The sequence below is a fragment of the Pteronotus mesoamericanus genome, unplaced genomic scaffold (assembly GCF_021234165.1).
Source record: "Pteronotus mesoamericanus isolate MK-2021 breed Mesoamerican mustached bat unplaced genomic scaffold, CSHL_Meso_final contig_73, whole genome shotgun sequence".
NCBI lineage: Eukaryota > Metazoa > Chordata > Mammalia > Chiroptera > Mormoopidae > Pteronotus > Pteronotus mesoamericanus.
In genome coordinates this window covers 24,119,902-24,147,357 of record NW_026555245.1, presented here as the reverse complement: position 1 = coordinate 24,147,357, position 27,456 = coordinate 24,119,902, and the positions used below count along the sequence as shown (strand labels likewise).

General features: G+C 35.5%; 1 protein-coding gene across 16 annotated transcripts in view; it reads left to right on the top strand.

The window, feature by feature from the left end:
- The window catches only part of PTPRD (protein tyrosine phosphatase receptor type D), a 512,308-nt gene that overhangs the window by 298,784 nt on the left and 186,068 nt on the right, over positions 1–27,456 (top strand). For 10 of the 16 annotated variants that reach the window (XM_054583144.1, XM_054583142.1, XM_054583143.1 and 7 more), the window contains exons 5-9: positions 8,783–8,971; positions 10,949–10,966; positions 12,567–12,677; positions 16,048–16,317; positions 19,124–19,705. In XM_054583144.1, coding sequence (XP_054439119.1) covers positions 8,783–8,971; positions 10,949–10,966; positions 12,567–12,677; positions 16,048–16,317; positions 19,124–19,705 — 1,170 coding nt within the window. The remainder of the gene's footprint in view (positions 1–8,782; positions 8,972–10,948; positions 10,967–12,566; positions 12,678–16,047; positions 16,318–19,123; positions 19,706–27,456) is intronic. The other 6 variants (XM_054583148.1, XM_054583147.1, XM_054583146.1 and 3 more) reach the window with 1 other exon arrangement.

Below are 27,456 nucleotides of genomic sequence, written 5' to 3'. Positions count from 1 at the left end.
TAAGTGTAAAATTATTGAAAGTGGTTAATTTTTTAATAAAATAAGGCAGAAATTTGGATGATGTACAGTTATCATGACACCTGCTTTTTCATAAAAAATTAATTAATAGAAAGCAGTGAGATTTGTGAAAGTGGATTGTTATTGGATTTTGTTATCTTAATGAGATTTGCATTCCTGAAGAGGGAAAAAAAGCATAAATATTTACTTAATTATTCAAGTATGAATAGTGTTTCTAGGTTAGAGAGGGTACTTCCCTCCACTGTGAATTTATCTAATTTTGAATCACAAAGAGTGTGATCATTTGCTAAGGCAAAACACTAATAACAAAGGGGTTTAACTGAGTTAGCGCCATGTGAAATTGCAGCCACCACATTCACACAAGTGGTAATGAAACCTAACTGGATCTGTGTTCTGTGTAGACATTACTTCATGATTTGTAGCATAATTGTGTACGTTGCTTCTAAACAAGTTTGCTTTATTCTGTGGCAAGAGTGCCTCTTTAGCACGTGAAGAGTATTTCAGAAAATGTAGCTTTGCTCTGGAATGCTCTGTGGTTATCTGGTTAGTATGAAGAATAGTTAGTGGCTGCTAATGAGGCTTCTATGAGTTTATCAATTATCAGTATCAATTTTCTGTTCTTGCATAGCATAATTCTAGGAGAAATCTTTGGAGACTCTTGTACCTGGTAGCTGCCCTTAAGAGATACCTAATTCCATTTTGAAATAAAAGCTTCTCTGATTGAGTGATAGTCATATTATCACAAGCATATACCATCTGTACCTAATAATGTGCAAAGAGGATCTGGGTCTAAAAAGTTATTGTATCTTGTTCATAATTATTTTGGGGAGGCCAGATGTTATATTTATTAAATATTCCATTTGAAATACCATTTATTAACTGACAATTTTCTCTTGTGTTAGATATTTTCTTTCTGACTTTAAGTAGCCTTTCACTTAAAATTAGAAACCACTTTATTTATATATTCTTCAATTTTATTCATATGAATATCATTTTGATAATGGCCCAGAGAACAACTTTGCCAGAAAACATTGATTTAGCCTTTATTTCTTTTTCTTTTTCTGTTTTCAATACCTTATTCATTCACTTGCAGGAACATTGATTTTGAATAATATGGTCATGATGTCAAAACAGTACAAATTATACCCTGCTGCCATCTGGAATGGTGAAAATAAAAGCTTTATTTACACTGTTTTCTTTAAGAAAAGACTGACACATATTCTCCACCCCTTATCCCCCTTGCAAGGGCTGTATTCTGGAAAGATATGGTCCTTGATTGTAGTTTGATAGTATGGTTTATTCTGAAAGATGATGTCTTGAAAACTCATTTGCTCATCAACAAAGTAGCATATTCCAACCAGCAACCCCTTGGCCATCCAGCCTTTGAGATACTGATCTGTCTTCTTAGACAAAGCTGTTTGGGGTAGTCATTATTGGTCCCAACCCTGTGTGGCCTAAGATTAGAGAGTTCATACACTGAGTCTACTTGTGTCTAGTTCTGTGGTCTGAGTACTATATTTTGATATCTGCTCAAAGCAGAAGCACTGCCATTTTTAGCCCTTCCTAGATAACTAAACAAAAATTACAGAAGGTTAAAAACATACCATAGTGCTCGACTTGAACTTCCTAGGGAAATGATTTCATATTTAGCATCCTTTTACACTTTCTTTTCACACATTTCTTATCCACATTTGATTGGTTAGCATCTGCGGCAGAATTCCTGTTTCTACCTTGAACCAGCTCTAAACAAATGAGGAGCTCATTGACATGTATCAAACATTGGATTTTTGTAATGTAGAACTGTTTTAACATTATTATTATCTCCATGGACCTTTAGTTTCTAGTTCTTTCAACTTAAAATATAAAAAATAATTAAATATTCAAATTATTTCTGCCCTGGCTGGTGTGGCTCAGTGGATTGAGCGCTGGCCTGCAAACCAAAATCAAATTATTTCTGTTGTGCCTTCTGTTACGGGTTGACTCCAATTAAGTGTTTTATTTATTCAGGCCCTGGCTGGGTAGCTCAGTTGGTTAGAATGTCGTCCTGATATTCCAAGGTTGCAGGTTCAGTCCCTGGTCAGGGGGCATACACGAATCAACCAATGAATGCATAAACAAGTGGAACAACAAATTGATGTTTCCCTCTCTCTCCAATCAGTAAATAAAATTTTATTCAAAGAACAACAACTGGAATAGAGGAAACAGGATGAATTAAACAGACACCAAATCTAGGGTTAAAAGATTTATTTTTATTTTTGCTATATGTATGACCTGGAACAATCTTTAGTTTTGCTGAGTCTCTGTTTTGTGTCTACAGAAAACCATAACTTCTACAGAGAACAATGCCACTCTTGCTTGCCTATCTCAAGGAACCCTTGTTAGGCTCACGTGCTGTAGTGTTTTCAGTCATTCTCAACAAAGCTTTTCTGTCCCAAATATTTAGAGCTATTTTCAAAGTTCACTTTTGAGAACCAGTCATGTGACAATATAGATTTACTTTATTTATGTTGTAGCTAAATGAAAAAGCCTAAAAACCTTGTTCAGAGACAGCAATGAGGACATTGGTGAGTTCTGAAGAGGTTACTTGACAAGATACTCCCCTTTGAATTCACTTGCATGTTGAGATGATCCTTGTTTTTTATTACTTCCATAGAATATTTTCCCATTTACAGTTTCTTGCTGCGGCTTTTGTTATACCATGTCTCAGAGTCATATGCCTCTATTCTATTTAAATCTATTGTGGGAGCCTGGGTTGGAATAAGTAAATATTTAACTAGTGCCAGGCAGTGCTAGGGACGTTTAATTCATTGTCTCACTCAATCCTCCTGTCTGTGAGCTGGGTACTATTCTTATTCACAAAGAATCTAATTACCATGCAGATACAATTAATCACAACATAAAGACTCTCTAGATTACTTCATGCCCAGTGCCTGGCCTGGTCCTGGCTCAAAGGAGGTCTTCAATAAATATCTATAGAGCGAACGATGCCATTTATCAACTATCCAGTAGATTTTTAAAACTAATAGTTTAAAGGCTCCTTTCCTTTTAATATAATGAAAGTTTCATAAACATAAAAATACTTTATTATGTGACCATCTTTAGACCTACATAATTAAACTTTTCAAGAGAATTTTCACATTTTACTAGGTATTAAAAGCACAGTGATTTTTTGTTGCACAGATTAGTACTGTTTCTAAAAGCACAATATATTGTCTTTCAATATATTTAAAAGGTCTAACATTTTCAATTAAGGAAATATTCTTCATATCATCTATCTATTTTGATTTTTTATGTTAATGAAAACTTCCCTTAGCCCCTTTGTCCTTAAAAACAAAAAACAAGACAAGCAAACGAACACATTTCTGCTTCTGTAGATTACATGGTGAATGCCTAAAGCTTTAAGATATCCTGCCACTGAAAAGTCTTTGCTCCAGTCAGTGAAAGAAGACCCAGAGTGTTTCCCTCAATATATAACTGAGTGACTCATTTGGGTTTTACTATTAGTTTGAACATGAAGAATTCCATTACAGTCTTCTAAAGGTGAGATAGTGGAGTATAGATCCATATTCTATTGTGTTCTTTTCATTTTCATTGTGCTGTCATGTAAGGCTTTTGTTCTGTGGTCACAGTTTTGACTTGTAGGAACTCTAAACCACTATATCAGAGAAGCTTTCCTGTAAAGTTAGAAAGACAGGAACTGAATTTTATGTTTCTAGTGCAGCATCTGTAACAAATTAAAGAAGGAACCAAGTATAAATCACATATCTCAATCGATGAAAATTATTGGCTAATTAAAACCGTCATTATCAACTATTTTTGTAAGTCTGTAAGTCTAATACTACTTAAGACACTATAAAAAATAGAAAGAACTTAGATAGTTTTTGCCTCTTAGGCTCATATTCAAATTGGAGAGGCCAAATTTATAGCTACGAAACAATTAAAAATTGATTAACTGTTTAAATGAGTGGCATTAAATAAGCACAGTAGGAACTGAGAGATGCCACATGAGTGAACACTGAAACATTTGCCATGATTCCTTTCACATGTCTAATCGGAGGTGTTTATTGAACACTGTGATGATTAAAAAGTAAGTGACATATAGCCCCTGCCTTCCATGGGTTTATGAGTTCAAGCGTACACAGTGACTGTAATAGGGATTTACAAAGAAGAACAATTGAGAACTTTTAAAGAGGAGCCACTGTGAACTGTTTGATACTCAGAAAAGTGTTTGAGGGCAATGAGTTTTCTACGGGGGGAAAAAAGCAATAAAAAGCTCGTTCTCTCTCTAGATTCTGATTTTGCTTTATTGTCAATTTGGTAAGAATGGCAGTTCTCTATATTGTCAATAATATCTAAATGATCAGGTCTACTTGCCAGATCTTTTAATGCTGCTTTTGGAAAAGCATGCTCTTGATATAATTGACATGATTTTTCTTTATAAAAATTTTTACTGTAAGTCTGAAAAATTGAGAATGTGGAACAATGGCAAACAGTTCTTCATAGAAAACTCCTTTAAATCATTTGGAACCAGAGGCAAAGCGCCACTCTGGTTGAATTCACTCGGAGTCCTAACAAGATGAGGCAGACGAACTGCTTGGGGCCCCGTGGCAGGAGGCCTTAGCCAGCAGTGTAGTTTGTAGTGTCTTATCAAATAGGGGAGGTTAAGGATTTGCAGAGTTCGAGTGGAAGTAAAAGCATCATTAAAATTGTTTATGGATGAGCAATGAAATGAGTTTGCGAAAACTATGTAAAAGCTATTGATTGTTCACAGCTACCTAAAGCATGACTCCCTAGAACACAACGTCAGCCTATTTCCCCATACATTCCTTTCAAGCCCGAGGAAGGTCAGCCGTCAGTCATAGAAGTTCTACAGCAATGGGATGTTAACTCTGGAAAATGATGACATTCATTTTTCTCTTTCTTTAATGGAATTGTAAGTTTCATATCAGCATATTTCATTAAGACACCAAACAGATTTAAAGAATGTGCTATATTTCCAGGCCTGTTATAAGCTGCCATTCCAAACAAAATATGTATAACTTCTACGATTCACTAAACACAAGTATGTAGTAATATGCCCTTTAATGGCCTCTCAAAATGACAGACCAAATGGCTTTGTGAAGGTCAAGTCTGATTTAAATTGTTGATGAATTAATAGCTAATTCTGCATGATTGAATATTAATATGGAACAGTGATAAGTAAGGCACTTTAAAGCTTAATGAGCACATTAATGAATAGGACAAAATGTTTTTTTCTCCCCTCATGTACAAGTTTAAAGCCACTAACATATTGACAATTTGTTAATTTTTGATGGCCACTTTTTCCTGTAAAAGCTTATATGGTTATGGTATAAAGGGTATTGATTTTTTTCCCCCAAGTTCCTGGTACCAAGCATTTGATGAGCTGTCAAAATTGATATCATCAAATGGCCAAGGGAGTTTTATATAAATCACTAATAAATGTAGAGGGTGAAAAAAAGCAATTAACATCTTCTAAACTACACCCACTGAGATAAGCATTCCAATTAGAAATTTCATTATTTCCACAGTTTGTTTTATGTTGAATACTGAGTTTTATTGCCAAATACCTGACAGTCAAATTGGAAAGAAGCCACAACTGTCAACATGTAACTGCCCCAGCTATTTGAATCTGTTATAAGTGTGATGTTTCTCATGAAAATTTAATGAAGAAAGTGCATTCAAAGAGGTTCTGTGCAAAGGGGGAAGGATAGAATTTAATTACCCTTATTAAAAATAAGAAAGCAGCACTCTTTACATTCTCTATCTAATTAGTATGCAAGAAAGATTATCTTTGTTGTGCACTTGTGTATATGAAAAAGGGCTCTGGAGTGTTCCTTATGAGCCAGGAAGGAAAAGAAAGGGCATGCAGTTGTATTAGCCTGCCTTCCATAGGGCACAAGTCAGTTTTGTCAGCTCTCCCCAAGTGAGGACTTCATTTCTCATAAGTGGTTATTAATTCTAGGGGTTTTTTTGGTAAGAGTCTTTAGTAAGTGGCTTACCTAACTTAAGTCTTTGACACTTGCCACTGATGGGCACAGAATATTGGCTTGGTTCTTTAGAGAGATGAACAGGTAGAGGAAAAGTAATGATTAGTAGAGCTACATAGCATGCATACAAATGGGACTGGTAGTTAATCACCAAGCAGAGGTAAGACGCCCTGGGAAATACAAGGACAGCTCAGGAATCCCAACCTGATTCTTATTAACCTAAATCAGTTGTTTCAAATATGGAAAATTACAACAAAATCTAAGAACTTTGTTAGGAACTCATCGGTAGGTGATGAAGGCAGGGGAGTTGAGTTTGGAACACTTGAGGTAAATTATTTTTATCCTTTGAATCATTTTGTGTTGATAGCTGCCAAATGAGATGTTTAATAGGATAATATGTGTGGTACAACAGCTATTGATCTTTTGCCTTTTTTTTCCCCTCAAAATAACGAAAGAACTATGTTATAGATGTAAAAACATTGACAAAACCATTAAAGCCTTAAAGAATAGTTTGATGAAATAGTGGAATAGAGTAAAATTAGCATAGCCTGATTTGCAAAATACTCTTTATTCAATTTGTGAGTTGCAGCATTTCCTTGGGGCCCTGAAAAATCATCTTGAGATTTCATTCTTAACCACTGTTTCTGACGCTTGTCCACTGTAGACCTCTGCTCAGCTGACAATGTGTAAGCATTCATATAAACAGAATGCATTATGCTTCCTCAGGAGAGCCTTGTCTTTCAACCAAGTAAAATGTAGCTCTTTGAAGTTAACTAATTTTATAAATTTTTTAATCTCTAGCCCTAACTAGCTGGTGGGATAGTAAAATATTCTCTAGGGAATTCAGCTGTCAACCCAGATTGCCTCAGCTACTTCTTTTGGTCAATCATGAATCTCAGTTTACCAGAATCTCTACTTTTTTGTATTAGACCCTCAACTTTTTCTTAGAATAACCTGGACTGTGTGTTCAGGGCACCTTCTCTTTCTTGGGAGTTTTATTCTTTGGTAGTATTTTGAGATTTTTTTTCACTATTCACATTCAAGAATCTTACTACTCCTTAACTATTCCTCTGATCAACTCTCTACCAGAAATGCTTTCCTACTATGTATAGTAGAAAAACTTCTTTTAATCGCTGGGATGTATTCATACTTAGTTTTGGAAATAATAGAGGTTCTCCTACAATCTACCAATCCAGACTAACTTGATCAATACAAATGAGATCAGAATAACTCATGATATAGAGGGATAAACTAATGCTAATTAAAAAGTGCAAGACAGATATAGGTGCTCACTGCTATGGTAGCTCTAAGGAGGAAAAGATTAAATACATTTGAGAGAGTTTCAACAGGCTTTACAAAGAAGGTGATTTTTGGCTGTAGGAAATGGTGAAAATTTCAGTGTGGGCCTAAAAACTTCCTATGACAGAAATTGGGGCCTGATTTCAAAGAACTTTGCTGGTCAGATTTAGGAGATTGAGTTTACCCCAAAGTTATAGAGGGGAGATGATGGAGAACACATAGGTTTGACTGAACATAGTAGAGGCATCATAAATTCCCTAGAAATTGTGACTGACTTAACTTTGGCAAGATTCACAGGACCATACCAGAAATTGTAGAAGGCATCCAAGGAGAAGCCTTCACATCTGATGATTTCTAATGTTCTACTCACCGGTGTTTGTGCTTTTGAGTCATTTTGGAATTGTGGCTCATGAAAATTCATCAGAAATCACCAGGGATTGTTGATTAAATTAACATCAGGCCTAATTGGAAGTCAAAATGTTTTAAAATGGTCTTCAAACAAACAGTCAAGTTGTAATTTAGAAATTATCACCAATATAACTAGGTTCCCTTCAATGACTGAGTAGAATCTACCTTTCTTTTATTTTATTTAATCTTTATTGTATTTTTTTTCCATTACCATTTAGTCCCTTTCTACCCCTTTCTAATGCCAACTGGAGGAGCTGGCAATGTGGGTTATGGATGTGGGTCATGTTTGGGGATTTCAGAGGACTTTATTTTCTCAAGATCTAAGATACAGGACAGTTTTGATGTGGGATATGGAGAAGTGAACCGCAGATTAATTGAAGATTAAATTTTGGAAACTTCAAGTTTTTAATGACCAAAAATGTTGCAGACCTTTTGAATGGGGAAAAGTATTTTCTTACACGAAGGTGTTGCTTTTTTGAGTTGGTTTTGTTCTTTTTTCCTTTGGAAATGGAAACTCAGGTAATTTTCTGATTAATTGAAATTTCCTACAAAAGAATTCATTTAGGTTGAACATCATGCTTATGAAAAAATATATATAGTTTACTTGAAAGTTACAAAAAAAATATCAGAATTGAACACAGATGAGTTCGGCTAGCTAACCTGTTTTTCATGTACCTGCTAAGCTAGGATCTCAGAGTTTTCCCTCAACAAAAGTTTCCTGTCTTAATGCCTATATTTGTCATGATCCCATCTTCCTGGCCAACTTAACTCGTTCCTAGAGTCCTTGGTGCAACCTTTCAGCCTGTTCTTTATCACACGTGTCTGAGTTCTCTGCTAGGCTGTTGGCCTCTTAACTTAGGCTGTGTACTCTTCTGGCCAGGAACAACATTGTGACTGTATCCTAATCTAATAATGCCATACTGCCTGGTTTGTATTACCTTTTCAACAAATGCTGAATATGGTAAAGTGAAAAAATCACTAGGCCATATCTCTTTAATTTTGGGCATCTGACTTGTTAACATAACGACATACCAACTTTTGTCTTGCAGAGGATCAAATTCCCAGGGGCTTCCCTACCATTGACATGGGCCCACAGTTGAAGGTGGTTGAGCGTACACGCACTGCCACCATGCTTTGTGCAGCCAGTGGGAATCCGGATCCAGAAATCACTTGGTTTAAAGATTTCTTACCTGTGGACACAAGCAACAACAATGGCCGTATTAAGCAGTTACGATCAGGTAGGGTCTTGTTACTGTTTCCACTAACTCCTAGTGATTTGTTTTTGCTTTTGTTTTAGTTTTTAGCTTTCTCTCTATTTTTTATTTAATTTTATTTATTTTTAATTTTTAGGTATCGATTTTTCTCCCTCTTCTCTTTCTCTGTTATTTAATGTGTTGTCCATGTTTGTGATGTCATAGCCTATTTCAGAGTCCGTTTTTCTCCTGTGTGTGTTTTGCAGCTTCTGTTTAATCCACATTGCTCACTGCTGTGACTGTATTTTTGACAATTTTTTTTAATTTACTGCTTTTCTGCAGTATTTGATGGATCCATTTTCTCTTTCTTTCTTCTTTCACTGTTTTCTTTTGAAAGAAATTTATTTCAACATTGGACTTCATTCAGAACTTGCAAGGAGTTCCAATGGTTATATCCATTAAAACCCAGAATGTTCATATGAAACACTAAAATGATTCAATTTTATTAACGTGTGTTTTCTGTCGTTTCTGCATTTGAACTCATCAAAATACCAAAGTTTAGTAAGTTTGTTCACATCTACTTTCTTTTCACTAATACATAAAACACAAAAATGTTATCTCATGAGTAACCAGATTTTTTCTTTGTCTTTTACAAAGTACCAATGAAAGGAGGGGATTTTTAAAATTAATGTGATTACTGTGAGTGAGCATTTGTACACATTAGCCACAGTAGTGTGCGCCCACACTGAAAATTTGTGAACCCTCCAGTGACTGGATCTACAGAAGCCTGCTTTTGGTGTAGACTCCAGCTTTTGCCGCTTTCTCTCTCTCTTTCTCCCTGTTGCCTTTTTCTCCCTCTCCCATCCCTATCTCAAATTTATTCCTGTGTTCTCTTTAGATTAAAGATAGAGATGATTCTAAATTTCTTAAATTGTAGAGCCTGTCCCTAGGTAATTGCTCAGGGACATTTGCTAATAAACGGTTTATTTTGACATTGGTAGTAATATTGATATAGAATTCTAAGCTGTTTAACTGCCTGTCTTCCCAGAATCTCAGCTTTTGACCTGTCCTGTGATGTTAAAGCGTCTTGTTAACTGCCTCTTTTTGCTTGTTGTCAGCAGAATTGTGTAGATTAGCCTTCTGTTATTGTAAATAAAGAATTAATTATTCACATGTAACATAGATGATTTAGTATATAAAGCTTTAACTCTGAAAAATTTGTACCAAATTATGAGGAATATAATAATATTTTTATGCTGTCTTTCTTCTCTCCGTATTTAAATCTCCAGAATCTATTGGTAAGTGCTTAGTTCTGAAGCGCACTTCACCCCCACTAATTTCCATATTCAGACTATTATATTATTATTATTATTATTAATAAAATGCATGGCATGCATTTTACTAACTGTCAGTGTAGACACCAGATCTCCGTAGTGGCACGCACACACACACATCCTCAGAACTGTTTTCGTAAGAACACTGTATAGAAAACCAAAATAGTACACAAGTTAGATCACACAAATGTAGCATAGTAAGTAGTATAAGATGTCCAATCGAGTGTTTGTATTTAGTTAGTCTTTAATATTTCCTATGACAGTATATATATATATATATATGTGTGTGTGTATCTATATATATACTTAAATAGATTAGCCAGTATTTTCTAAATTGTCTTTAAAAAATATTGTTTAGTCCATTTTATTTTTTTTTAAGAATATGAGGCATATAAGATAAATTCTAACCCTATGTGACCCCAGACCTAAGAACCCAGTTGCTGCTCTGAGAAAGGCAACGCTGCCTGTTGTGGTCTTTGCCCTCTGTGGTATAATGCAACTTGCTTTTATGATCTAATAATACTATCTAATATATTCCTGTTTTACCAGTATAGTAATTCAAGTTTCTTTTAAGACCTTATTTAATTCTGTAAATCTAATTTAATTCTTCTCCCCAGCCCTAGCCTCCTTCTTCTCGTACTAATGCTTCTTCTTTCTAATCTTATTTGCATTCATATTATCCACCCAGGTGGTACACCAATAAGAGGTAAGAGTGCTGAACTAACGTTCACAGAATGATCTTACTCATTCTTCCTGTCCTCTCATCACTGTCATCTTTGTCCTGTTTTCAGAATCATTCCAATAATGTCCACCAGCTTTATTTTTTTTTCCTTTGTACCATTTGGTTATGATTGGTGACTCTCATATCGTGAATTTTCCTTTCCTTTTTCTTTTTCTCTTTGTTTTGTTCATTTCTTTCTTTATGAAAATGATTATTTCAGTTGTGATATGCTTCAAAGAAAGCATATCCAGGTCTTTAGACCACAGACCAGTCACAGCGTACCATCTGTCCCTCTTTTTTTCCTTTTCTTCTTCCTTTTTCCTTCTTTTTTCTTTTTTTTTTTTCTTCTTTTTCCTTTTTTTTTTTCTTGTCCAACCGGAGAAAAAAAGATCATTTTTTTCTTCCTTAGCTGTTCTTGTTCTGGACCAAAGCCAAGATGGTCTGGAGAACAGTGCCAGACATGCAGAAGACAGCCTGGAACGTCTGCTTTTTGTCTTTATCTTTCAAAAGGTTTTTGCTTTTGTTCTTCAATTCTTTTTTCTCTTAATGTCTTAAAAGTCAAAGATTGACTCCCCTTTCCACCTGATCCCACTCGCCTACAACCTGACAGCAATGCTTTTTTCCCCCCCACTTCTTTTTTTCTTGGATTACTCGCCTCTGGATTTTTGGATCTTCTGTCCTTCAGGCTATGGAAACAAAAGGTGCTCAGTATTCTTGGTGGTATGTTGTATTGCTGGTTTTTCATACTTTGACTCAGTGTTCGTTTCTTGTATAATTCTTGTTTTGCATTTTTCTTGGGGTTTTGTGACACCACACTGCTAATCCCACTGGTGGATTTTGACGGGTGTCTTAGGGGATCCGTCTGGAGGCCCTGGAGCAGCGGGTGGCTGGCTCTTCTCGCTCGCACAGGCCGTGCTTTTTAACTTTTTTTAAAACCTTCTAATTCAACTACTCTTTGTTTTTCAGCAAATGTAATAAATGATTGTAAGTCGTGGCAAACTGTCTCTCTTTTCTTAAAAATCTGCATGTCTTAAGGGCGTTTTGTTTCTTTAAGTAACATTTTCATGATATATAATGACTAATTTTAATTTTTTTTGCTTTGTGCAGCCTTTTTGTGTTAGCTGCGTATTTTTGGCTTTCTTCAGCAGAAGACTTTCTTGAAAACCCGGCCTGGTTTTTTTTGAGCATACCTATCTTTTGCGCCACTTTTGATACCAAAATGAAACAAAACAAAACCAAAAATTAATCTTTTGTTTTATTTAAAAGCCATACTTCCTTGAAGCAGTCTCACCCATCTTCATTTAATTAGTCTAGGAAATAAGAGTGTTTAATTATGACTAGAATTCTTGCTTGGGAAAAGAGATATTGTTTTCTTATGCTAGCATTGATGATGTAAAAAAAAATAATCTCTATATGTTTTTCTCATCGCATCATTTTCTGTCTGTGCACCTTAGCAAGAGATTGAATCGACGTTGAGCGGACCTTCGCTTTGCAGGGCTTTTCATGTTGTTAAGAGGTTTAGTTTTCTGGACTGAGAAAGCCTTCTCTGACCACCTCTTTGGCAATATATTTTATATCCATACAGGCGCCCTTCAGATCGAACAGAGTGAAGAATCTGACCAAGGAAAATATGAGTGTGTTGCCACCAACAGCGCGGGCACTCGCTATTCTGCCCCTGCCAATTTATATGTCAGAGGTAGGAATGACATAACCCTGGCATCGCTTCTTCATTCAGGCTCAGGGAGAGTTGAGACACCCCAGCATCTGTGTTATTCTGTCAGTATTTAACAAGCTGATTTGCCAATAGTTGCAGTAGCTCAAGCATTTTAGCGAATAGACGATTAAAAAGCGTAAATATGCCGTTTAAAAAAATTGACCACTTTCAAATAAAATCTATCCTGAGGCTTGAAGTTTGTAAGTATCTGTGCATTTTTACATCTTGATTTCTGTTTTTACTGCATCGGTTGAACTGTGCTTTGCATTTGTTTGAGGTTTTCTCCTTCTTTTCCTTCTTCCTTTTCTGTTGCTGTTTCTCTTCTGTTTCCTTTTTAAACTCTGAAATAATTACTTGGTGTGCTACTAATCAATTCCCTGTGCAACTCCAAGCATAAAGGTGTTTATGTCCTCAGGACCTCTGCTGTGGAGCTGTAAGGATAAAGCTTCTCACTTAAAAAAAAAAAGGTGCTACATGCAAATCGCACAATTGTATTCTCTTCTTTCTTTTATGCTTTCATATTTATAAACACATGTTATTATGTATGTGCATTTATATATGAATATATACACACATTTTTTAAATTACTGACTCTCAAAAGTTTAATCTTTTTAATAACATGGAACGCTGATCATATTTTCAAAAATATTCGTTGTTTTGGGGACAAGAATGAATGAGGATACCTTCATATTTTCTTATAGTAATAGAAATGATTAAATTTTGAGCTCATGAAGGCTATGCTTTTCATTTCAACTAGAAAGAAGTATTCCTTCTTCACTGGAGTTTTCAAAGCTGGTTCCTGTAGTTTGTTTGTTGTTTTTTTTCAGTCCAGTAAAAGTGCTCTTATCCCAGGTCTAGTCTGCGAATAACCACATAAGGCATGGGTGGGGGTGGGAAGAGATAAAAGACTGAGAGGGCTTTAAGTTACAATAGAATGGGTTCCCTTAGGGAAATATCTAGCTTGATTTTGAAATTTTTGTTTGAGATAATGTTGTTTTGATGGGATTGTTTTTTTCTCCTATGGCTCTCTGGCATCTGGGATGGGAGAGTATGAAGAAAGCCATTTCTTCTCCAAATTCTCTGAGAGCCCCTTGACCCTTTACCTCACAGTGGCGACCTCCTTTGCTGCATGAGGCATGTGTACCTTCTTCGATGGAAAAATTTCAAAATGATGCTAGCTATTGATTCTAATACCGTATTAGCCTGTGAGGTGTTACTAACTTTTCAGCTGAGGTAGGAAGGATTAACTAGAGCAAATAAAAATGTTCAAATAGCAGTTGAAAGCCTTGATATGGCCTTTTTACTCTCTCTGTGTTTCCCTTGTTTTTCTCCTTTCCTCATTTCATTGTGTTCTGCATCAAACCCCCTACATCCCTCAGAGCTGCGAGAAGGTTGGTGTGTTTTTTACTTTTTTACCCACCTTACAAAACTATTAATTAAACCAATAACAAAGAATACAAATGAAATGAATGTAGCTGCATTGTGGTCTTCTTTTGGTTAATGGTATGTTTCAGCAGAGAATGCCGAGGCTATGGCTTCCAGTGCTTGCTGGTGGTATCTAACAGTGGTGCATGATGGGAGAGAATGTCCTTGGGTGCATGGTAACTGGTCACACATTACTCTCAGGTCCGGTGAACTTGGGTCAGTGTTCCTGCTTTCCTTCCTGCTCCACTCCTCCCAACCCCCACCCCACCTTTAATTTCTGTCTCACAAGGATGCCTGCTGCCCACAGAATGACTTTTTGTAGTTGTCCCCCTAATCCCAAGCATGAAGACTAAACTGTCCTCCATTTTTCTTGATATGTTGTTTGACACCTCGGAGTCTCCACTGACTCCTGCTTGCTCTGTGTAACCTGTGAACTGGCTGCAGGAGGCATGCTTAGCTCTCTCGTTACTTCTCCTACGCCTGCCATTCACCTGTGAGGCCATCGCAGCGAACCCTCTCCAATCCATGGAGGTTTACCTCAACCTTAAGTGCAGCCAAAAAGTTGACAGACAGAATTATTTACTCATTATCTTCCTGGGGTTATGAGGTGGTTTGTGTATTATTTGATTTATGATTTAAAAAATCACTTTCTTATCTGTATTTAAGCTATGCTCCTAATGATTACCTCCTGATCTAAAGTACTCAGGGTGTAAGGTTTTGCCAATAAAAACCCAAGATGAAACATGTGTCTCTTACCCTCTCCTTGTATCATGTACTTAAACTTGACACATAAACATACAGATTACCTGAAGCAGGAACACTGAACTGTAATTGCTTGGTAATTTTTTTGTGTCATGGTGTTTCAATATGACCTCTTTTATTAATGTCATGTGCCACTGTATGTTTTAGATGCAGGGCCCCTCATTTTGAATGTAGGCGCAAAACGCCTCCTACTACATTTTGTTGTCATCATCTATGTTGTCTTACATTAGATATGAACTGAATGGAATCCTGAATGTGAAATACCCAGCTCCCTTTCTAAATTTGCAATCCTTACCGTGACAACCTAGCTTAATCTAATATCTTCCTACTTACATCCTATCATCCCCTATATTTGCGTCTCAATCACTGTACTTTACATCCTGCCTTTGTGTTTAGTTCTATTACCCTGTTAACTTCTTCTGCTGTCACTGTTGTCTTGGATTCCAGACATTTTCCCAGTGTCCGAAGCACGGGCCTTGAGACTTCATCTTGTGCATGCCTTGCATGACCCAGTTTGGTACCTCTACTGGCATTGGCTCTATTTCCTCTGTGACTGTGAATCAATATGTTTATATATTTCTGTGTTTGGTCCAGTGTTAGTGAGAGGTCTTGAGGCTGCTTTCTGAGTCTGAAAGCAAATAAGTTGTACTTCCACTGTACTCTAGATGACATTTTCCGGGCCTTGGATGTAACAGTGTGTTCCACACGTACATCCACAGCAACTGGAAGTACACAGCACGAAAGTTGGTTTTCATACCCAACTTAAACCTGCTGGTGATCTTCCAGTCTCCCTTTTCACATATACATGAATGCATAGAATCATTGTGATATGCATGTATGTATATGTTTTGTGTTTATCTTATGCATGATGTTTGTGTATTTTAGTTTGTAGATAGTTTCTTTGTGGGGCCCTTATAGGTCTGAATCAACTTTTGTATGAATGTGTCTAAGATATCAATGACCAAACTAAGTAATTTCTTTGTGTGTATACACATACCATACTCGTTTGGTCTGTATTATCCGCAGTTTTTCTTTGTTTTGTTTTTGGACAATCCACAATACGTTCCAGTTGTTTAATTTTGTCTGTACAGTGCATGTCATGTGTTTAACAAGCCGTTTTTCTGGCCTTGTATATTTTATCATCTTCCCTTGTGTTTTGTTCCAGTTCGTCGTGTCCCACCAAGATTCTCTATCCCACCCACTAATCATGAAATCATGCCAGGTGGAAGTGTTAATATCACCTGTGTGGCTGTGGGGTCACCAATGCCTTATGTGAAGTGGATGTTGGGGGCAGAAGACCTGACACCTGAAGATGATATGCCAATAGGAAGAAATGTCCTAGAACTGAATGATGTAAGACAGTCAGCAAATTACACCTGTGTTGCGATGTCAACACTTGGTGTCATTGAAGCAATAGCACAGATCACTGTCAAAGGTATGCTCAGCAGTTCATGCTTTAAGGGTCTGGCTACCCTCAAGTCACGTGACTAATGCCTCTATAAAGTCTATCCAAGGAATCCCAAAGTGAATCTGTTCATTGTTTACTGTTTTAGATATCATAGTCTAATCAGTCTATTGTATCACGTAAGATACACATGTCTATGTAGGCAGTTTCTCTCTCAAAAGTATTGGCAGCCTAAGAAGTAATAATCATCAAACTGTTTAACAACACGCTGGGCCCAGGAATTAACCCAGCAGAAGGAGGAATGCTAGACATGATCAACAGTTACGGAAGGACTGAAGCATACAAGTTTCATTTTAATCTTATCAGAACTCTGATAAGAGTCACATGATAGAAAAATCCAAATAAGTTTTACTAAATGTTGAAAACCCTGAAGACCAACAGAAAAGAAGAAAGTTGTACTTAACGTGGTTAAATAATAGATCCTTTACGAGTTTTTAATGAACCCTATAAAAATCAAAATGCAAGTGGATGTATATTCTTTTAGCTTTATCTTTTCAGCTTGTATTGATGAACTGCTCAAGAAATATTATGCTCTTGAAATAAATGAACTAAATATAACCTAAGTACTATGTTCAGCAGATATTTTTGAATTAAAGAAAGAAAAAAGTGACTATGTAAAGTGTATTGTTTTTACCCAGAGCTTATAGATTTCAAGAACACTTTTGCAAAACAGGTCAGACTGAAGATGACTTGAGGTTTCTGCAAATATATGGAACTATTGCAAAATGAACACAAATTGTCTTCCCTTTCTAGAAAGTTTGATCCTAAGAATTGCAAAATGCATTGCTGTTGCCAGTGCCCTATTTCCAACCAAGCATATATATCAAATATGCCTTATAAAATCAATCATCTGATGAGAGAACAAAGGTGCACACCATTGGTAACATTTAACCATTTAAAATAATAACATTATATTGCATATTCTTAACTGTATTAAACATACTTATCCATACATTACAGACACAAACCCTATACTGCACAATAAATGTGACTTAGCAATACTTTTACTTGCTTTAAAATTCAGAAAGAAATCTAGGGAAAAATATGTATTATCTACTTTCTTGGAAAATGTCAGGCCAGATTATGTTTAAATAAATACCTTTTAAAATTATTTTTAGTAAAATCCCTTGGCCAGATGTTTTTGTTCTATAGTTCTTAGAGTAATATGCAAATAGTGAATCACCTTTCTCATAATAAACATTTCAACTTTAAATATTTGAATATTACTGAAAACCTTTAGAAATTCAAAAGCAGGAGCCACATTCAACTAGTACCTTGTTTGACTTCTTATCTTTATTTTCCTGGCTCTTGCTATTTCCCTATCTTCTTCACCTCAGAAATAAATAAAATGTAAGGGTTACTCTTGAAGGCAAAAAGTGAACCAACACAAAAACAGCAGCTTGAAGAGAATGAGGCAAATGGTTACTAACTCATTTGTTCAGTTAGTCATTTAACAATAAACGAAAAACCTACTTACTGCTAGGCAGCGTTCTGGGTACTGGGGATCCAGCAGTTACCAAGTACAAGTTTGCTGCTCTTGAAAAGCTGTCATTCTAGGGAGTACTGTACTTTTTGCTTTTATATCAACAAGGAAAAGGGGGTACTAAAGGGCCAATTTATGAGTATTACCTTCTGAGTTTTCTCCAAAAAGTTGGTGGGGTGGTTCTCCCTTGATAACTCTACCTTGGAGAATCATTGACCAGGGTAAGGCACTTAAGTATGAGGTCACCAGTGTAGGTGGTTTGTAGTCTTACTTGGTAGCATTTTGAGTTGTATTCCTCTGCTTAGAGGAAAAAAAAAATGGATCTCTAAAAGATGGATTTAATTACAAAAATTGGTAGCTATAATCTTAGGCATTACTGATGGTGAATATCAAATACATACTATTACAATAATACTTTATTTTTTATTGAATTTATTTTTTATTGACATTGGTTAAAAAAATTATATAGGTTTCAGGTGTACAGTTCTATAATACATCATATGTATATTGCATTGTGTGTTTTCCACACCAAGTCAAGTCTCCTCCATCACCGCTTATCCCCGTTTACCCTCTACCTCCACCCACTCTCCTTTCCCTCTGGTAATCACTACACTGGTGTCTACGAGATTTCTTTTGTTGCTTAACTCCTTTATCTTTTCTTACAGTAATACTTTAACAAGTGATTTGTGAATATATTTTAATTTAGATTCTTCAGCATTTTTTAACATAAAGTAATATATTCAAAATATATTCAATATCTTATTTTCAACATTTATTGGTATTTAGTTATATCATTTATATCTTAAAGCAGCTGTCTAATTGGCCAAGCTTATAATAATAGTAATAATTGCAAATAATGTTTTTTGAGGGTGCCAGATACATGCTAAGAGCATTACTGGATTAGGTCATTAATCATCAGAGCAAATTCATGAAATAGAGTTACCCAACTGTACAATTCCAATCGTACAGTTTTTCTCATTTTTCACATGAGAAAACTAAAGCAGAGAGAGGTTAGGCAGCACATTCAGGATCACGTAGCTAATAAGGGGCGGATTCGGATACAAGCCTGAAAGTACAATGCTATGATGCACTTCTAGTAAAATGGGATTTGTCATGTACGCATGTCTTAGTATACTTCCCTGACCATTTAGAACACTATTCTTTGCTATAATTCATCTAATTAAATGTTTCGTAGGTATGTGAATCTGTCATTTCAATAGTAGAGTTTATGGATTCTTACAACTTCTTAGAGGTCATGGGAAGTGACTATCTTTTTTTCCCCTCCTCTCCAAGCCTTACCCAAACCTCCAGGGACCCCTGTGGTGACCGAGAGCACAGCCACAAGCATCACACTGACGTGGGACTCTGGGAACCCTGAGCCTGTCTCTTACTATATCATTCAGCATAAACCTAAAAATTCTGAGGAACCTTACAAAGAAATCGATGGGGTAGCGACCACACGCTACAGTGTCGCTGGACTAAGTCCCTACTCAGATTATGAATTCAGGGTTGTTGCCGTCAATAACATTGGGCGTGGGCCTCCGAGTGAGCCCGTGCTAACACAGACCTCAGAGCAAGCGCCATCCAGTGCCCCACGGGACGTCCAAGCGCGGATGTTGAGTTCAACCACCATTCTGGTGCAGTGGAAGGAACCTGAGGAGCCAAATGGACAGATCCAAGGTTACAGAGTTTATTATACAATGGATCCCACTCAGCATGTCAACAATTGGATGAAACACAATGTAGCTGACAGCCAAATCACTACGATTGGCAACTTAGTGCCCCAGAAAACGTATTCTGTCAAAGTCCTGGCTTTTACATCAATTGGAGATGGTCCTCTTTCAAGTGACATACAAGTGATCACTCAGACGGGGGGTAAGTCTAGGTGTGGATGGGGAGGGCGGCAGGAGGGAGGAGTTGATGCTAACAGGTGGGAGAGGAAAAAACGAAGGACAAAGATGTTGTACATTTTAATTTCTGAGACTCAGAGTTTCTAAGTGGGAGGGTGCATATGAGGCACCTGGAAAGGAAATAGGTGTGGACAACTGAAAGACTAAATAATCGTTTTAAGTACAAGGATACATATAGCATCCTTTTCATTTGTACCCAAATGACTTGAAGACTTTCCTGTAAGATATGGATGAATGCATCCTCCATCCAGCATTTTGAAAATAAAAGAACCATTCTTTTTCATATGCTGACAGAATAGTCTCAGAAACTTTAATTTATGAGAGATTGTATTGTTCAACATAAAGTTGAAAATGAAACCATCTGTCAGGGCCTTGGATATTTAAATAGCTTATATTTTCCAGGAATCTACTTGCTTAAAAATAAATATTCTCCTAATGGATTTTTGATAATTTTTTTTTGTATGGCCTCAGGGGTGAAGGAAAGCAGTTACCAAGGTCTAAGATCAAACGTTAGGGCCCGATTCATTCATTTTCCTGGGTATTAAAACAAATGCCAAACTATTTTATGAAGAAAAAGTTGGCACTGCCAGTTGTTTTATTTTTATAAGAGGATACCAAACCTTTCTGGTGCTTGATTTGAAGTGATCAGTTTTGACTTGGGTTGGGAATATAACATGGCAGCTTTCTTCTACAGTTTATTCCTGAACATCTGAGAGCTATTCATTTGACTCCTTATAGCCTTGGCTCCTCTAAAATTTTCATTAATCTAGGAGTGTTTTGGAAGCATGCCACTGGTTTGTTCTGATAATTTACATAAGAACCATATATTATGGGAGTTAGTATCTGTAATCTAGAGGTATGTAACTCATTGATAATCTTGGGCATGAACTAGTGAATTTCCTCAGGTATCAGAACTCGATAAACCTGTTTAATCACTGACTTGTTTTCATGTTATGGGCCTTGTAAATCACTTGACTGTGTTACCATTTGCCCTTGCTACTAGAAACCTCAGAACGTATTTTACAGCCTCAGGGGCTTTATTGTATTTTCATACCATTATTTGGTTTTTACTGGTTTGTTTATGGATTCACAATTTTCTTGAATGGTATGAAAGATAATTATAAAAATAACTGGCCACAATTGCACTAAAACCATCCGTGTTTTCCTTACTTGGCTTTTGCAGTTCTTCTGCATTTATTTGCTATATTAATATGCAGAAATATACTGTAGATTTTTAATACATTTTAATTTTTATATGTTTCTCATTGGAAAATACAGAAATCTGTGAATCTTTTTTTTTCTTTGATTGAAAGTGGTCATCTATTATCAGATTATTTTTTATTACACTATTTTAGCAGCTCCAAGACCATTAAAAGATACAAAATAGAATATGAGAAGAATATATCCCTATAATCCACTTCTAGTTTTTCTGATTTCTCAGCTGTATTTTATTTTATTTTTGTGTGCATGTTGAATAAGTCATATTGTTGATGTCTTTTTTATTTTTAAATACATTTGTCTCTATTTTCCCACCACCACTTTCCCCTGCTCCACCCACCCCCAGTTCCCACCCTTGATCCTTCCCCGCTTTGGCTTTGTCCATCAGCTGTATCATTTTTTAAAACCCTGGCCTTGGAGTAATATAATCAGGGACTGAATCCCAGGCTGTGATTTTGAAGCTTGGACAAGTTATTTCATCTCTCTGACCTTTAGTTTTCTCATCTGAAATAATAACCACTTCATAGAGATTAGGGATTTTGTTCGTTTTATTGTGCTGCTGTAACAAATTGCCATGCACTGGTGGCTTAAACCACAGACACTTACTGCCTGTCTGTTCTTGTGGCTAAAAGTCCAATATCAAGGTGCCAGCAGAACTGATTCCCTGTGAGAGCGGCAAGGGAGGCTGGCAATCTTGGCTGTTCCTTGGATGTCGAAGTATCACCCTGACCTTTGCCTTCACTGACATATGTCACTCTCTCTGGGTGAACGTCTGTGCCCAGATTTTCCCTTTTTATAAGGATACCAGTCATAGTGGATTAGGGCCAAACTAATGACCTGATTTTAACGAATGAACTCCACAACAACCCTGTTCCCAAACAAGGTAACATTCTGAGGCTCTGGGTTTGGGGATTCAATATGAATTTTTGTGGGACACATTTAAACCCCTAACAGAGCTATAGATTAGACAATAGATGGAAACATTTTATAACTTAATAAGTAATATAAATTATCATTATAATCATAACAGCTAAAATATGCTGGGCACTCTGCTGTGAACTTTGCATGTATTCTTACCACCAGATAGGTATATGTGGAATTATCCTGTTTTCCAATGGGTAAATTGGGGATCAAAGAAAATAAAAAGATTTAGGAACTTGCTTTGGGTCATATGGTTAGTAAATGGCAAAGCAGAATTTAAATCTTGGCACCCTAGGTACTTCTGAACACCATTATCCCTCCAAGTAATCATTTGCTAATATGATAGTTTTAGTGCCTCCTAGGCTTTTGTGCCCACGAGTTGTTCAATAAATGAATAGAGATAGGAAATACTGTGTAGTCTTTTATTCATACTTTTATTTAAGGATTATATATAATTTATTTCTCCAATACTTGAGGTGCCTATTATATTATCCAAGTACAAAAGTGTGTTAAGCTATTTAGATATGAAAAATAAGTTTATCTGAAACAAGTAGAAGGGAACACCTTTTTTATAGAAGGTTTTTAATCATTAAATTTGGTTCTAACTTTTCTAACCACAGATTTAAACATAGAAACCTATAATGTTTTATAACCTCTTTTCTGCTCGCAAGAGGGTTTAGCCATCTAAGAAACCAAATAGTTTCTGGATATAAACTCAACTAAAACAGAAGAATCCTTGGGAGTCATGAGAATCCTTATATTCAGAAAACAGAATAACAGACATTAATGCCTTCAGTTACAGTTTATTGAAAGATATAGAACTGATGTTTAAATAGGCCTTTTTTGATTTTCTGTATTACCAGCAGACATAATGTAACATAAATCATAACTCAGTGAAGGTAGTATTATGACAGGGGCAATTGAATTAATGTAATCTAGGGATTCTGAACTTAGAAAAATCTAAATGAATGGGTCACAAGTGTATTGGAATAGTTGTCCCCAGTCTCTTTTAGACATTTTATACATTGAAATATTTCCAAGAACCTTCCAGAATAGTTGCACTTTTAATACTCATTGATTGAAAAGATATATGATGACATAAAGACTTGTGCCTGCCAAGATCAATAGGCGAAAAAAATCTACCAAAATAGCACAATGATTTGATGGGTTCTGTAGGCTTAATTAACAAAGGCCATTTGATGTTAGTGGATAACTGCCAAACACAATGATGTGAGATCTTGATATAATTAATGCTGAGCTGCTCCTTTTTCTTCTTGCTGACTAGCTAATTCTTGGGATCATTGCTAGGTAAAAACCATAAACCATTATGAAATATTCTTTTAGTGAGGTTATATAAAATTTAAAGGCATGATTATTTTACTTGCAATGTTACCTTTTCTCTATGAAAATTTACTGATTAATAATGTGTATGAATTTCTCAAGTGTATTTTAATTTCATATACATAGAGATAAAAAATTGTATGTGTTCTATATCTGAAATGTATTAATTTCATTTTGGTATTTTTAATTCCTTCATACTAATATTCGTATTCTTATTTAAAATCAGACCCTAAGAAACAGTGTTTGGTAACAAAGTGAGTTAAAGAGGGAAGTTATCAGGTTTGTTCTTATCTAAGATTACTGTCTTATGTTAATATATTAATATAAATGGAGGATTGATGTAATTTGTATATTTCTGATAATATAGGGTAATTATATATTTTATAAAATTGCAAATGATAATCTGATGAAGACGTGTAATAAATTTCATTTTAAACCTAATGCAGTAAAATAAATGTTTGAAGTTCATGTTAATTGGAGGCTTTCTAACTAAATCTTTTAAATCTCAAGGTCTTTTTCCTAAACACTCTTTAGGAAATGTATTTGACCTCTAATTCTTCTGTATACTTAATAGATTCTTGGGAAAAAGTCTACTGATTTATATCTGTGTATCTTAATAATATAGTTCCTTGGAAGGAAAAGAATTATATACATTTTATAACTAAATTCTAATGATTATTATCAACTTTAAACATTTTGAAGAAGCTAATTCTGCAAATTAGGATCTGCAAAATTGTTATAATATAAAACTACAACATTTAGAGACATTGTACTTTAGGTTTTCCAGAACTTTAAAAAATAATTTTATTAGTGTATATCAATAGGATAACTATATCAGCAAACGAACAAACAAACAATAGAAAAACCTGACATCTAACAACCAAAATGACAAGCCCAATTTAAATGGTTTCTCTAAGTAGTTTTACAAATGAGTAAAGGACCTCTGGATGTAAATACAACCTTAATAAAATTTAACATTTTCTTATTGATATTTAATGACAACTGAGAGCAAAATTTGTGCAGGCGCTTACATATTAAGTACTTCTTTTGTCAGTGATATACTTGTGGCACTTACAAATCAGACTCCTTGTTCTGAATTTTGTTTTACTACCACTATAATTCTGGCTGTTGCTTTTATTGTTTTTTTTTTTAATTATTTATCAATATGCTAGATACACATAGTTTGAAATACATCCCTTATTAAAGTACTAGATATCTTGGCAATACGCAGCTTTCTAGTCTCTTTGGTAATATTTCATATTTATAAATGGCTAGATGAAATGGTTGCTTAGTGATTTAATACGTGCTAACCTTTTTCTCTTTAGAGATATGCCCTACATTTTGCTCTTGATCTCTTCTAATATTACTGGCATTTCAGATGACATGCAGATTTTTTTCTTCATTTCTTATTTATTCTTCATTCCCTGTCTTTGAGTTGCCTTCAGATATTTAATAGAGTATAATAGTACTACTGCTCAAATACTTTACATTTATCAATGAAATTTTAATCTTATTTTTGAAAGCTGATAGTTTATATTCATATTTCCTTTTGAACATTAAATAAGGAAATCAAGAAGAATATAATCTTGATACTACTTTACAGAATGTAAGGATTTCTTACATAGAATTTTAAAGAAAAAATTGTATTTCTACTTTCCTCTTTTTACATCTAAATTATAAATTTGGTTTATGGTTAATATTATCACATTTCCTTTTTAATGCGGAATAATTGCCCATAAGTTTCTGGATGGGTTGTTTTTATTTGCCCATGAGTTACTTTGAACTTCAGATTTTCCCATAAAATTTATGTTCAGGTAATTGGTGAGGGAAATACTACAACACAGAAAAGCTCTTAAATAAAATAAAACAGACATAGATACACAAAAAGTGAATGCTAGGAAGTTTGAGGTGTGAAGACTGTGATGGCAGTAAAAAATGTCCTATGCGTGTGTGTTTGTGTAAGGGAGCATAAAACACAAGTATTAGCATTTCTTCATAGAAGCTCAGTAATCACAATATTTGGTAGGAAAATCCGATTGACAGGTGAAGCATTCCCTGTGTCTCCAAGAAGAGAAAATAAAGATGACAATTTGGAGTCCCCTCAAGTGTTTTTTCATATACATAATATTATCATCATTAGGATATATGTGTTTGGGGAATATGAAAATAAATCCATTAATTTCACGGCTTTTTTCTTTTCCTTTGATGCCTCAGCTTTATTGTTGTTTCAACTATGACTAAAGAACCCTGAGGAAACTGTAGCTGTAGGTGAACTCTCAATTCCCAAGGAAGTCTGAGCAGCGGCATCTTAAGGCAGTCATGAGCACAGACCCTGATACCATATAAAGATCTTATAAAGCACCAGTCCATATGCTGGATTTCATCTGTAGGCACACTTAGCCCCATATAGTATATTTTCAAATAATTGCAATTAATTTAATTAATTTCCAGTTGTTAAAGATTGAAAGGTTTTACCTAGGAGGTTTATTATCAATTCGTATTGAAAAATCAGAAGCTCGGGCAAGACTGGCCCATTTTCCAAAAGGCAGCCGTCTCCTGGTGCTGACCCTCCCCGGCTCCTTCGGGGCGCGGGGCTCTCCGACAGATCCCAGGCCCCTCAGGGCCTCTGCGCCCGTCCATCTGAACACCTCTAGGCATTTGTGTTTCTACCGCAAGATTAAAATCTACTAAATTAAATCATCCTCCAAATTACTTCAAAAGAAGGAGATGGTGGAAGCAGAAGAGGAGATCTCCTTAAGTATTAGCCTAAGAGACTTTGAATTAAGTCATCTAGCCGTTACTTACATTGTTGAAGAATAAAACAGACAGTACACCCTCTGAGACTTTGATGTGCCCATTTGACTCCTTATTTAGAAGTGGCCTCCTAATAGTACCAAACAGAATTAGAGAATTAGATGCAGTTTGTGTCACTAAACAAGGATAAAATATTGAGACCTACCGGGAATTTGTTCAAGACAAATTAAAAGGTAGAAAGTAAACAGTTTAAGTAAGAAAAACTTAATTAGATTTCCAAGATGTTTTCAATCAATGTCACTTAATTTATTATTAGAATTAGGCAGGAAGGAAATACGTAACAAGCAGTTATCGTGAGAACAGCCCTTCAATACTCTGTTTTAAATTCTTGACAATACGGACTGTGTTCTGGTTCGGTTTAAATCATGAGTTACCACAGGCTTTCTTCTTTCCCAACTTGTGGAAGTATGGGGGGAGAAAAAAGGGAATAAAACTAGAGAAGTAAAAATGATTGTACACATATGTGTATAGGGTGTGTGTGTCTGTCTATGTGTAGTTTTAGCCTGAGAAGTCCCCTCATTTTGTGAATATTAGAATCCAATTATAATTTTCCCCTCTGTCTAATAGTTCTTGGCCTCCATTGTTGCTGCTGCCAGTGCTTTTGTTATTTCTCTTTTAGAAGTAATACATTTGCTATTTGTTTTCCTGTTTGCCTATTTGTTTTTTTATTTCCCTCTGTTCCTTCTTCCCTTGCTCTTGATCTTTTATCTTCTTTTGTCTCAGTCTGAATGATTGTGTTAGGTCACCCACTGGGCAGGTACTTAAAAAAAAAAAAAAAAAACACACACGCTGTTACCCTGTTCACAAAGTACATTCCCGGAGGCATCAAATTAATGAGTATCTCAAGGCCTGTGAAACAAAAAGAGAGAAAAGATGATGAATGGAATTAGAAATAGGAAGCGCTGATTGGTGGCCTTAAGCATCAGTCCAAACATGAGTGTGTGTGCTTGCTTGCACATGCACATGCACACGCAGGCATGCACACACACAGATTCACCAGTGAACGGGGCAGACTGTGGGATAGAATGGTAATTAGGGGCCCTAGAAACGATTCTGCTAGATCCCTTTAGGCTTTAATCTCTTTTTAAACAAAAGGCAGTTTTTAAATCATACTAGAGACATAATTACAAAAAGAAATATGCTTTCTTTTTCCAAAGATCTTCTTTTTATGAAAATGATCGTTCAAGTATTATTTAATAACTTGAATTTATACATCAGCCACAAATTACATTATTTTATGTTTTCAAATGTTTATGCTCATTTGTCCAAAATGCTTTAGATCTTTTTTACCTCCAATATGAAGTATAAATAAATCACTGTTTTTGATTTTTATTAAATATCACTGAATTTTCATGTGAATTTGTAGAAATATGGACATCTGTTTAGCCATAATATCAAGGGTAATGATCAGACTTGGGTTTT